The 14,036-nt window shown below is 35.3% G+C and overlaps 2 protein-coding genes across 2 annotated transcripts; both read right to left on the bottom strand.

Annotated features, from left to right (window-relative positions):
• Positions 1-263: 263 nt before the first annotated feature.
• LOC121741365 (arogenate dehydratase 1-like) lies at positions 264-1,957 on the bottom strand. The gene has a single exon (XM_042134093.1). It carries the CDS (start codon positions 1,746-1,748, stop codon positions 477-479), a length of 1,272 nt encoding a protein of 423 aa, XP_041990027.1. The 5' UTR covers positions 1,749-1,957; the 3' UTR covers positions 264-476.
• A 7,137-nt stretch (positions 1,958-9,094) lies between these two features.
• LOC121741364 (nucleobase-ascorbate transporter 12-like) lies at positions 9,095-13,659 on the bottom strand. The gene is made up of 10 exons (XM_042134092.1): positions 12,864-13,659; positions 12,494-12,591; positions 12,237-12,407; positions 11,468-11,568; positions 11,244-11,379; positions 11,095-11,145; positions 10,713-11,000; positions 10,042-10,276; positions 9,656-9,942; positions 9,095-9,565 (listed from the first exon to the last, which is right to left on the bottom strand). Exons 1-10 carry the CDS (start codon positions 13,378-13,380, stop codon positions 9,344-9,346), a joined length of 2,106 nt encoding a protein of 701 aa, XP_041990026.1. The 5' UTR covers positions 13,381-13,659; the 3' UTR covers positions 9,095-9,343.
• Between the last annotated feature and the right edge of the window lie 377 nt (positions 13,660-14,036).

Here is a 14,036-nt window from a genome sequence, read left to right on the forward strand (position 1 = left end):
CATTTCTTCATGAATTTTTACAAGGTCGTTTGTTTGCCGTGTTGATTTTAAGTTTTTAACTAAATGTCATGTGTAATATTACCTCTTGAAATTAACTTATCAAATACTTATTTTTCACTAATATCTTATCTAATGAGTCAATTTCACCGTATACTATAGTATATTAAAATGGAAAGAAAAAAGAAAAAATAGATATTACAAGAACACCCTTCAACTACCCTTGAACTTCAAAAAAAAGAGGTTGGTAGGGAGAGTGGACTCCATTTAGACACATGAGTAATTGACATTACACAAATTGAGTTAATAACACTAATTAAAGGGGCCGAAATTACATATTTACCCACCCATATTTTCCTTTCCCTCTCAAATGCAATTTGAGCCTAAACGCCTTCTTTCTCAGGGTATGTTGGTAATTTTGGTAAAATTAACAGTATAAACAAGCAAATAAACAAGGAGAAGAAATGCACGGGAAAGTCCTATTCCACGGCGGCGGAGGACGACGGCGACCACGGCGTCATGTCCACGGGGTAGCTTCCGAGCACTCTGAGGAAGGAGGTGAACTCCTGCACCTCGGCGAGTGCGTTCTGCGCCCTCACATCAGCCATTGACGCCTCGAAATCGACGTAGAAGATGTACTCGAAGTGCTTCGCCACGCCGCCGTTCGCGTCGTCGGCGAGGCGGATCGGGCGGTGGCGGTGTGGCCGCGACTCGATCTTCGTGAGGCTGATGTCGCGGAAGGCGAAGGCGGAGAGCACCTTGAACAGCACGCTCGTCCCCTCCTCGTGCGCGAAGACGATGCTGGTTTTGAACGGCCGATCGATCCGCGGAATAATCGGCTCTCGCGCCAGCATCACAAATCTGGTGACGTTGCTGTGGTCGTCCTGGATTCCGTCGGCGAGGATCTGCATCCCGTAGAGCTCCGCCGCCCTCGCCGACGCGATCGCCGCCGTGTCGAGGAGTTTGTTCGCCGCGATGTACTCCGCCGCGCCGGCGGTGTCGTCGACGGCCTCGCGGATCACATTTAGCCCCAATTTGGTGAGCGAGTGCTCGCATTGGGCGAGCGCCTGCGGGTGGCTGATCACGCGCGTGAGGTACTCCTTCCTCACGCCGGGGAGCGTGAGGAGGCAGTGGTGCACGGGGAGCTGCACCTCGCCGACGATGTGGAGGCGGTGGCGGAGGAGGAGGTCGTAATTGCGGTGGATCGAGCCGCCGAGGGAGTTCTCCACCGGCAGGACGGCGCGATCAGCGATCCAGAGCTCCACGGTTTGGAAAGCCACCTCGAATTGGTCGCAGGGGATCGCTTCGCAGCCAGGGTACGCCTTCCCGGCGGCGGCTTCGCTGTACGCGCCGGGGACGCCTTGGTACGAGACGCGGAGCTTCTGGCCGTGCATCGGCGACGGCGACAGATCCGAGATGCTGAGCGCCTTCCGAATCGGCGTCGATTGCACCTCGACGGGGACGAGATCGATCGTGGCGTGGCCGTTGACAACGGCGGCGGCGTCGGCGGTATTTTGCTGCTGTGATTCAACTTTGCCGGCGAGTATTGAGCACGCGCTCTGCCACTCGTATCGGGGCCCGCTGGTGTGGCCCGACCCGAAGCTTTTGCCGGTGGTCTGATTCGTGCTGAAATTGACTTTGCACTGGATAGTCCGGTAACCCGGCCCGACGAAGGCGCGGGTCAGGGTCGTGCCCGTCTTCCGGATTAAGGAATTGAGGTCTACGCCGGCGGGGGAATTAAGGGACTGCATTTAGAAAATGAGAATACTTTTGGGGGGAATTGGAATTATAGCAAATTAGGACGGAAGAAAATGAGAAACGTTTCTTGTGTGTATTTTGAAGCTTGAGTTCTCTTCTAGTTCTAACCAAGCTGAGAAAAATGGAGATGGGGAAGGGGTTTATATATTGTTTTGGCTTTATCAAATTCCACATTTGCCCCCGCTCAATTTCTATTAACACCTTCGAATTTTTAATTAATTTTATGTTTTTACTATTTTTTCCATACTTGTTTGAAAGTATTGACTTTGGGTTTTTGGTTTTAATACTTCTAGCGTAGCTACAAAATTGCAATTTGTATTATTAATAATTTAATATACCACATTAGTATTTCAAATATTATCAGCAATTTTTATTTAACTACAAAAATTCAATCAGTATTTACTAGTATATTATATAGTTCCATTATTTACTTTTTTATATCAGCATATTGTATTACTGCTTAATTTGAAAGGAAGAATCTACATTTCAGTTACGTATTTATGTCATACCCATCCAATCTTATCTAACGAGTAACAACTTCTCAATTTCAAGGTCGAGGCAAAAAGAAAACACAAAAGCGGAAACTGGAAAAGAGAAAATGAAAAAAAAAGATAAGGCAATAATAAAAAAGGTAGAGTAAAATCAAATGAAAAATTAAATTTAAAAAGAAGAAGAAGAAGAAATGTGTGCGACTTCGCCACATATGTATATTTGGCTTGGTTAAACTGCATATGAGGTCCGACGATCTCCCTTGCAATGCACCTACGTCGTGTCTCCTCAGTTTTGGCGTCATTCAGCGGTTCCACTCAGGATAGTCAAATTTCACACCTTTCCCGCTCAATTTCTCTATTTTTCTTATATTCTTTCCTATTTTATTAGATTTTTTTATAAAGTGAAGAGATAATAAAGTAAAAAGAGAGAAAAGTCATAAGAACAAAGTAAGAGATGAAAAATTAGTTATTTTTTTGTAAAAAATGAAAATGACTCTATTGTGGTGAAATAATCAAAAATGAAAAAATGATTCAACTACCATGGAACCGAATGAAGTAATTTATTTCAACACATAGTTTTACTTTCTAAATTTCACTCTATCTCATCCAACAATCTCTCCTTTCTTATATCAAATAAAAAGAAAAATAAAAAAACAGAAAAATGCATTATGTGGCAAGACTGCATTGCAATTGAGGTGTGACGATCTAAAGATTGTATAGATGACTCGTAACTGACATGAATTTATCAACTCCACATTTTACTTTTTGAGGTTGTACATTCTTTATTTTTTGGCCGTACCTTAATAGATAGCAAAGAAAATTGAATGCTGTTTAATGAAATCTATTGGAGAAGAGAATCATTTTTTTGATTGGCTTAACGAGAGTAGTATTTATTACATGTAAAGTCAATGGTAACTTCATTTCATAATATAATTAGTAGCATCATCGAAACGTCATTTAAATTTTAATGTCGCTTGTCACTATAAAATGTTGTTGCCAACAAGTTTTAGTAGCTAGAGTTGTAGGATTATATTGTTTTTTTTAATTATTCTGGCTATTTTATTTGTATTTGCCGAGTGAAACCAAATTATTGGGAAATAGTATAATTTTGGGTCCCTACAAAAAAAATGAAAAAAATGTGTGGGCACACAATAAAAGTCTTTGTAATACATAAGCGTTAAATGAGTACTACTATAGTTGATTTTCGTAGTAGTAGTTGATTTTGTTGACATGTCAAAATAATATTGGAAAGTACAATCATTGATTTTATTATCTTTATGTTTCATGCTGTTTGTAATTATCATAGTATTTCTTTTGTGGATGATGATCGGGGCGGATTGCGAAAATTTCTTAATTTTATTTTAAAGTACATTTTTAGTAATTTAAATAATTTATATATATTTTTACATTATAATTTACACTAAATTTAAAAATAATTAATAAAAATAAAGTTTGAAAAAAATTCATTGAGGGTCTCTTGATTTTCTTGAATTCTTTTGTGTTGAACGGTCGAGCTTTTTTTTTGGTGTTATTATTTCCTAATCAAATTTTATAGATCGATATTTTTTTTATTATGTTTTCGCAACTTTTTTGGTGTTATTATTTCCTAATCAAATTCTTTTGTGTTGAAATTAGGAAAACACACGTTTTGTTTTTTAAGAGATTTTCTAATCACGTTACTTTCATAAACATTCTATTCTTAATTTCTTATATTGGAATCTCCTAACATAAATTGTAATCTTAACACGTTGTAAAATGGGATTCAATTTCTTGAATCATTGGACATGTACTTTTACGTCAAAGTAGGAAAACTTACAAGTTATTTCTCTCCTATGAGTACTCTTCTTTAATTTCTTAATTTATTTAACTAATTTGGTCTAGTTATGTTGCGTATTTGATATTTCCTCCGAAGCCCTTATTAAGTTATAACATTTTCATTCATATCTCCAATGAATTTCATCATTTTGTTACTTTCATCGGATCAATTTCTTTCTCATTTTTTAAAAATCCCTATTATCTCAAGCTCATTTGTTTATCGAGATGATGCTTATTTTCAAGTAAATTCATTCTTGAAGATTGTTCAGTGCTTACTTATTGTTGAAGTATTTAATTATTCAATGGCAAGATAACCCAAAGTCTTGAAAAATAAACAAGGTTCAACGTTGGGAACTTAGTGTGAAGATAATAAGAATTTAATACTATAATTACCTAACTATAAATGGTTGGTACAAGTAAGTTAACATGTCATCATAAGCATACACCAAATTATAAGCTTATCCTAATACTAATATTTTAAATTTGTGATATTGGTCATAAAAATCAAATTCTAGTTAACTTTAAAAGCGATACAACATTCACACTTTAGAGATTCTCAATTTTCCCAATTCGATCCAATTAAAATTTTCTTGCGAAAATGATAACGTGGCACGCCAAAAGTACATGTGGCTTCAACTATTTTCACATATTTCACCATTTGTAGACTTCCACCATTTTCTAATCTAAATTTTCAGGCTTTCACCGTTTCGAAATTATTCCAACATTTTTCTTCTTCCAACGTTTCTAGGTTCCATCATTTCCAATTCTTCCACCATTTTTGCTTATTCCACCACAAATTAACAAATAATGGGGCATGAATTATGAGAAGTAAACATAGACTATGGTGTAGATCCAAAAGAGAAAAAATTAAAAAGCTAAAAAAGAAATAGCCAACAAGACATAAATTATGGTATAAATTCAAAAGAAACGAAAATTAGAAAAAGTTGTAGAATTTAAAAGAAATGAAATAGAATAAGTTATTACTATTAAAATAGGACGCATTTTCTGTCGGGTTTAAAGAATGATCATCGTGGAAAGTTAGCATCGATCATAAAGTTTGTGGATTTTAACCATTTTAATGGTTTAGGAGAAATACCATAATCCATTCAAAATTTATAGTAATTTTTTTTATCATGGTTAATTAATAAAATAAAATGATTTGAAAATAAATCACTAGATTGGTCCTTCACAAAAAAGGGGGTTTTAGATTGGTCCAATGAATGATTCCACTTTTATAATAGAGGCAATTAAATTTAATGGCCTGAATTAATGTTAGCACAGATTAGAGAAGTGATACTTATTTGTCAATAAATATAAGGGTAGTGATTTAGAGACATAATGTCTCTATGACATAATGCCCCTATGTCACTTTGCCATAAATATATTTTATATTGTGACTAATCTACCCTAATATCATATTAAATGGATATATATCTAGTTAAGGAAAATTGTATCAAATTAAATACATTTATCTAAATGCATGCTCATTTATTAGAGATAAACGTGAATCATGCATTAAAGTTATAAATGGATTTCAAAAAAATCATATGTATATATATACTTATGTCATGCTAATTTAATACTTATTTAAAAAATATTAATTTAGATTATAAATTTATCATTATAGTAGTATTAATTAACACACTATATAACTAAAATGTTATATTTAATTATAAAATAATTTGATAACTTAATATAGTACTACTATTCTTTTATATCTTGTTCTTTTTTTAAAAATATTCTAAATATACAACAATGAAATAATTTATTTTAATATATGAAAAAAATAAAAATTAAAACATTTTTCTTCTTCAAATTTGAATTTTATAATAAAATAATATAGTTATTATGATGAAGAATTTTTGCGTTATCTTATTTTTTGTGTTATTTTCTATAGCTTTTGTTACATGGGAGGCTTTCTTAAGTTGCAAACTCTGATAACTTATCAATGCAGTGAATTAAAAATGTCAATACAGTGACATTAAAATGACAATAAATAATTTTGTTGACATTTCAATATACTGTGTTGATATTTTAATGTCACTGTGTTGATATTTTCAAGAAAAGTTATTGTATTTGAATAAAATTTATTATTTTAAAAGGATCAATAATAGGTTTCTATTTAACATGTGATGACTCAAATCCTTTGGTCTATTGGATAGATAGAGAGCTTGTTATTTACTATACTTCACCTTAGAATAAAGAGTATTGTTATTGGGAATAAAATTTACATTTACTATGAAAAATTAGTGTTTAATACTATATAAATTTACTAATTTAGTTTGTTGCAAATAAAAGTTATTTATTGCAGAAAAAAGTTATTTATTTTTGCTATTTGACAAGAGATTGTAATTGTTAAAAATATAATCATTTTAATTAATAAAATATTAAATCAATAAAAGCATTATTGTAACAAATACTACCTCCGTCCCACAAGAATATACATTATTTCCTTTTTAGTCCTTCCCACAACAATATGCACTTTCTAATTTTGGAAAGTCATTTCTCTCTAATGAGGTGGAACTCATTCTCCACTAACAATACTTTAATTACTTTTTCTCTCTACATCGCTCTTACTTTATCAATTTTACATTAAAACTCGTGTCGATCCCAAAGTGCATATTCTTTGGGGACGGATGGAGTAATAGTTATAGTTCTAGTTAAATGAAATTATTGTTCCAATAAATAAAATTTATTATTCTTATGAATAACATTTATTATCCTTGTAAAATAAAAGTTAATGTTTTGGGAATAAAAGTTATTGTTATTGCAAATAAAAGTTACTATTTTGAAAATAAAGTTACTATTCTCATAAATAAATAATTTTGTTCTAATGAATAAAAAGTTAGTAGTATTAATTTTGTGAAGAGACAAAGCAAAGGGAATTAATCAAATGCATATTTTAATTTGTATGTGATAAAATGATATAAATAAATTTTTTATTGTTATAGAAAATTAGAAATGAGCAAATTGGAAAAGAGATAAGTTGTTGATGTAAAACTATACTTGGAGAAAAAGAAAATGAGAATTCATTGATGGAGAATTATAATGTGAGAAAAAAGAGAGAATTTATTGATAGACTTATAATTAGAGAAGGGGAGAGAAAACTTAATAAAAAAATGAATTAAAAATCTTTGAAATTTAATTAATTGCTAGGCACAAATCTCATTAAGACACACACCTTCCTTAATTGAAGTCATACATACCTTTTATACCATTAAGGGTAAAATAGTATACATGTAAAGCATTAATTTAATAATAAACACAATATAATACAAAATTACTGCTTTAACCTCATTATGTCTTAGACATTATGTCTCCAAAACATTTTTCTAAATGTAATTAGGTGCTTATTGCTTTGTGTCGCCCAACTGTGCTTAATTTCTAACATTTTTGGAAAGTAATTAGTTACTACTCCCCTCTGTATCTAAAAAATAGATAATTTTGAACGCCATCAGTTTCAATGTAAAATTAGCAAGCAAGAGAGATATAAAAAAGAAAACTTTGTTAGTGGAAAATTGATCTCATCTCACTAGAGAGAAAAAAATTTCCTAAAATAAAAAATTCTATTTTCACGAAACAGACTAAAAAGAAAGAGTTTCTATTTTTAGGGAAAGTATTAATTAATAGCCACGTAACTTAGACCTAACTATGGGCTCTGTATTCAAAATTACTACTACAAAACATTTTTAAAGTTAGCATCATAATGTATTTATTTGTTTGTATCTATCCTAAATCCAATTAAAATTTATTTTATTATTTATATTTATAAAAAACTAGTAAATAATGCTACTTATAATCACGTCTAAAATCACTTTCCTTGCCACAGTGGGTTAGAAGTAATTAAATCTTCAGCATAGAAAATGAAAGAAGTTAGTAGAATTTTGGTATTAAAAATCAGAGAAAAAAAATCATATTTGTTGACAAAACCTCCACTAAATCACTTTAAATTCCAGAAAACATTGACCATTAGTAGAAGTTTCTTTAACCTAAACACGCCTTTCATCATACCAACTTTTTTGTCACTAAATTTTTTACGAGTCTCCCCCACTAAAAATAAGCATGCAACACGAATTTTAATAAAAAAATATTTAAGTAATTATAATTAAGAATATTACTTTAAATCTTAATATAATGTCAGTAATTAGTAAATAAATAGTAGTATAGAAGTATTTTAAATAGATAATGAATAAATATAATTCTACTAATTATTAGAAAATGTAATGAAAGTGAAGCGACTGGGAGAAGAATGTCTCATCTAAAAGATAATTACAGTAGTAGAACTAACTTATTTTTATCAACGTACTAAAATGAGAAAATAAGGATGTTTTAGATGGATGAAACATTTTTTTTCGAGAATCAATAGTCAATCACCTTATACTATAAACTAGAAACCATTTTTAGTTCTTAGATTATGCAAATCTACAGTGAATTCATCTCATCTTGTTAAATTAATTCAAGATCCTGAGTTTGACTTTTTTTTTAATTCGTATAATTTCCCGAACAAAGTTATACACGCAACAAGGTAATGAAACAGGACTAGATCTTCATAAACTAAGGTTTATAAAGTATATTTTTATTTTATTTTATTTTATATTCTAAAATGAGGAGTAGTACTATTTTATTTTAGCCGCCATGTTAGAGTTTATACATTCAAATTCAATAGTATGTACATAAATACATAATTACAAACATGCAAACACACACTGACACCTTCTCTCTAATATACACATTGTGTATTTCCCTTTAATAGACAGAAAAGGAAAATTAATTTTCTTTTAGCTAATAGTTTCATAAATTTAAAAGATTAAAAGTATGCATTCATGATTCACCTCATCGAGATTGTATATTTTTGTAAAATTCATATACTACATGAACCATCTTTGTGAAATTCCTATTAATCCAAATTGGACTCTTAAACACACAAATAAATACAAATGAAGCAACCAAATTCTCAAAATATTAGGCGAATGTCCAATCTTTAGTTCAAAATACACATGCATGTTTTACAATTATAACATTACAACATAGGATTAACCCCCCCCCCCCCCCCCCACCGTAAATTCCCCAAAAAAAACAGCAAAAAAAAAAAGATGAAAGAATCTGCAATATACACAACCTGAATCCATCTCTGCAAGAGCTGATGCTCCCACACAATCCAACCGTCCTCAAAGAATCATTCTATAACTGCAAAATACCAACTACCGATCAACGGCACCCGACAAAGATCGAATCTTTCCCGGCCAGCCGGAAAATCGAGCAATCCGTCACGACGACGTCTCTCAGAGGCCAACCCACTTCACCCATCTGAACATTCTGCTAACCCTAAACGGCAGCTCATAGTCTTTACACACGGCAGGTTCCCTTCTCGCGGCCTCGGGTTCAGACCACACATACACCCCTCGCTCCTGTCGGCTCCCAGGCACCGTGTTGTCTAGAATGAGGGCGAAGAGGAAAGCGATCACCATGTGCAGCGACAGCAGCGTGTTCAGAACATAGTTCAGCTGCCACACGACGCGAACTCAGTGTAAACACGATGATTACGAGTAATTTTAAGCAAGGGATGGGGGAAGATGACAAAAAAAAAAGTGTACCCCGGAAGATTTTGTTTGTATGGGACCGTGAGAAGCCACAATGTACGGCTGGAGGTAGCTTGGGACTGAGACGTTGGAGTTTGGAGAGATGCCGTACTGCTGAAAGTACGCCGGGATCGATAGGGAGAAGAACAAGGACAAGCCAACGATGATTATGTTTCTCGAACTCCCTGCTTCGCTGTATCTCAAGTTCGACAATCCCAGTGCAGTGAGCATCGCCCACATAAAGCACAAGAGAGCTGCAACGATGACTTGAGGTATTGATGCAATGAAACCCCCAACTTTACCTGTTGCACGCAACCACGAATGAGAGAACGTTCGTTCATAGACTGGAAAGACGAAGACGAGCATAAGATTATTTAGGTTTTATGCATTAGAAAGCATACCGATGAGGGATAGGGCAATCAATATGCACGCGCCCAATTGGACTGCTTTGCGACTGCCCATTTTGGTTACAGCAATGGTGTGAACATTCTCTGTCAAAGTCGTTGAGCCGGTTCCTGTGCCCCACAGGCCAGCCAAGATGCTAGAGAGACCTTCGAGACCGATTCCCCGACTCAATACGCCTGCTGTCGGAGGTCTAGAAGCCACCAACAATGATGATGCATGATATGAACCAACCTGGGAATTGGGAAAACAATCAAATCTGAAAAAACTAGATCTTATATAAACTTTCTAAAATATGAGAGTCTAAATAAGGAGATAAGTCCTAGAAAGATCTATAAACAATGTCTGTAAGCAAGAATCTAGCATACGGATACGGATAAAAGTTTGACTACATATAAAAACATAATTGTACTAACTTTATGAAGATCAATCACAGACATGCCACTTCTTTATCTCGTCTCGAATGCAAAAAAGAAACAAAATCCTCACATGAATCGAAGCAGATATAAACAGATGCTGTAATCGCCTTCCCAAAAAACAGACGGAGCAAATCAAACTAACCATATATTGCAGTGGATGAAAATAACAAAATTTGTTGGGATGGGGCTATAATCGCAAATGGGCGTACATGGTAACAACATAAAATCAAGAGAAAACAGAGCAGACTTACAGAATCAACTGATGAAATTATAGACACCACACACATGACGAGGGCCATGTTCCAGTGAAAGACGGGTGTTCCCCACTGTAATGGGTAAGGAAACCGAAACCAAGGTGCAGATTTCAATGCTTGGGTGGTATCGACTCGACAACTTTTCATCCTTGAAACATGCCTCCTGCAGTGGTCCGATATTATATTTGAAGCTGGTATGTTTGCATCACAACCTTTGTAGTTATATACTCCAGACTCTGTCAGAAGGAAGGCTGTAGCCCATGTAATAAACAGACCGAGTGGAACCTGGGTTCACATATGCAGAAACTGGATTAAAACATTTTTTTGCTAAAAAATGTGGTGAAAATAGAATAGATAAGCAAAGGAATATACGATTTACCGCATAAATTAGGAATACGCGATGGCCCAAGATCGATACTTTACGGAGGTACTGCAAAAGAAGTAGCACATCACAAGAATTGCCATAGCATATGGAACAAAGGGGAAAGAACTTCAATGTAAGTAATTCAAACTCTAGTCAACACTTACAAGGGAAAACACAACAACTAATAATATCTGCACAGCACCAATCTCAATACACGTGCCAACCCTTGGGAAGCCGTAGCTGTAGAATGAGAGCCCAACAGCCGCAACTGTAGGGGCAACAACAACTGGGTTTATTAACCTGAAACGAAGAAAAAATGAACACGTCTGAGTTATTCGCATATGAAATCAAGATCACATCATGTAGCACACTCGAAAAAAGCATATACCTTACAAATATTGACATCAAACCACTATACCCCAAGAAGGCTTGAAATGCGGAACCAATAATTACAGCACCCTGTAGCTCCTTCATTATGTGCTTGAAATTCTGCCGTTTTGAACATTCACTCATTAGGAAAGTACAGCACAACAGATCAGATTGTCAAAATTGTACTAGTTTCAGACAATGATTTGACATAACATTTCAGCACCTACAAATGTTAAGTCAGTTTTATTGCAAAATATAGTACAGATAGCTCAACTATTTCATTTGACAAAGTCTCATTACTTCTGTCTTTTTTAGGGGAAATTCAGCTTAAAGGTACTTGATCTACAATCATAACCTAGAAGACTTTGTTATGTTAATGCCTAGGCAGTACCTTCTCTCAAAAACATCAAGCACTTCTCAACTCTTAAGACAGAAAAAATATAAGTTCTGCTAATTCGAAATTGACAATCTCCAAGTACAAATATCGAGCAGAAACATCTCCCTTTGTATTATTAGGAACATAAGGAGTTTATACTTATGAAAATCTACTTGATCCTTCTCATGTACCCTATAATATTTTTAGCTTCTAAGAGGAGTACATTAGTTGCAAATCTAGCAAACAAAGCTATAAGATACCTGAAAATGTGAATTTAACAATATTATCATGTTTGTGTAGTGTGAGCGATATTTAGACAGAGAACTTCAGAAAATTCCTTTTTATCTACCAAAAGAATAAACTAGAAAGAAAAGGAGCTTGAGAAATAAGCAACCAAGCCCAAAATACATACATTTCCATTAAGCCCCAAAAATTCAGGAGAGTTGATAATCGCAAGTGCAGGAGCGAGATAAACGAATGAAGGGCCCTGTATCAATGGCAATCTCGAGCCAAACGATATATGTAAAAGCGTTGTCACTCCTGATATGAATAGCACTGTGGAGACTATATTAGCCGTATCTTCCTACACAAAAGACCACAATTAGTTCAGCCCTCTGAAAAACATAAATTCAAGTAAAACAAACTATGAAATGAACTATAAGTGCTCACATGGCTTCCACCCATCGCCGGAACCAAGACAAGCGGGATAAGTATCAACGAACCCAACATAGAAAGAAAATGCTGAAATCCATAGAGCCCAATGGGAACTGAAGTAACAAGAAACCAGCAGAGAGATTATTATTTTTCAAACAGTAATCACATAAATACTGCCAATAGGCAACATATTATACACACTAATTTTCATCTCTACTTGAACTCCAATGATTAGAGGTCGAATTAAGCTCAAAGTCATCAAGATTGAATCCTTTTGGCATGATCAATCAATTCATCATCCTAATTGGTCACCAGAGCATCGAATATTCCATTCTAGCATGAAAAATATAAGAGTTCAAAAACCCTAGATTGAGAGCTCACTCACCAAGACCAGGAGAATCTCTCAAGTCATACTTCATATGCGACTGCCTCGATATAAATCCATCATCATCCAACACCGACTGCGGCAGCACATCCGCCTCCTCATTTCTTACCGCCCTCCGGCTTCCCTCCCCCGCCGCCGTCTGCCCATTCGCCCCCAAATTTTTTCCCCCATCCGAATCCCTCCGCTTCCTCACCGGCGGCGCAAGCTCCTTCTCCCTCTCCTTCCGCTCCTTATCCTTCTCCTCCTTCGCCCTATCCTTGGCAGCAGCAGCCTCCCCGTTCGGAGCAGGCCGCGGTCGCCCCGCCTCTAGGTCGAGGCTCGAATTCGGCGGCTTCGGCCTCGCCTGCGGCGGCTCCGGCGGAGGAAGGGCGGAAATTTGGCCGGAATCGCTGGAATTGGTCTCGCCGGAGAATTTAGGGCGGAATCCGGTGCGTTTCGCCCATGAAGAGGGCGGCATTGCGGCGGAATCCGGCCCCGGCGGTGGCGGTGGCCGCTTGTTGGGGTCCGAGCTCGCCATTGATTGATTGAGAGAGAGAGAGAGAGAGAGAGAGAGAGAGAGCTAGCAAGCTACAAATGCATAGCGGCTTAATTGAGAAACAGAGCACAAAAAATTGGGGGGAGAAAGAGGGGAAATGGGGAGTAGATCTGCGGAGATGGTTAGGGTTTTAGAGTGAGGGAGGGAAAGAAAGATCTGTAGCTTTGAAGTGCAGAGAGAGATGGAGTGTGTGTGGTGAGTGTGTGAGAGAGAAAGAGTGAGAAGTAAAGGAATGGGACAACCGCGTTTACTGTGTATATCCTTTCTCTCTCATCTTCTCCTTCAAATCTATCCGAATAAAGAATATTTATCATTTTATTATTATGGACAATATTTTTTTTTATAATTTTCCATTTTTATACCGTATTGATGAAGTAGATAACGATTAATAATATTTCTAAATAAAATATGATGATGATGATATACTGCCACGATCTTGAAAAATAAAAACTTTTTATTAATAATATTTATAAATAAAATATGATTATGATGATATTATCTTGAAAAATAAAAACTTTTTAAATAGTATGAGTTTTAATGCATAATTGATAATACTAATTTCAGAGAAAAGAAAAATGTATAAAGGAAGAGAGAGGGAAAAAAATTGTGGAAGTAATATTAGTAGGTGGTGGGATTCA

This window comes from Salvia splendens, chromosome 7, assembly GCF_004379255.2.
Source record: "Salvia splendens isolate huo1 chromosome 7, SspV2, whole genome shotgun sequence".
NCBI classification, from domain to species: domain Eukaryota; kingdom Viridiplantae; phylum Streptophyta; class Magnoliopsida; order Lamiales; family Lamiaceae; genus Salvia; species Salvia splendens.

Coding starts and splice junctions, on each gene's coding strand:
- LOC121741365 (XM_042134093.1), bottom strand. CDS start 1,748: ATGCAGTCCCTTAATTCCCCCGCCGGCGTAGACCTCAATTCCTTAATC.
- LOC121741364 (XM_042134092.1), bottom strand. CDS start 13,380: ATGGCGAGCTCGGACCCCAACAAGCGGCCACCGCCACCGCCGGGGCCG. Junction 11,146..11,243: donor TAGTTGTTGTGTTTTCCCTT/GTAAGTGTTGAC, acceptor CTTCTTTTGCAG/TACCTCCGTAAAGTATCGAT. Junction 9,566..9,655: donor TACAAACAAAATCTTCCGGG/GTACACTTTTTT, acceptor GTCGTGTGGCAG/CTGAACTATGTTCTGAACAC.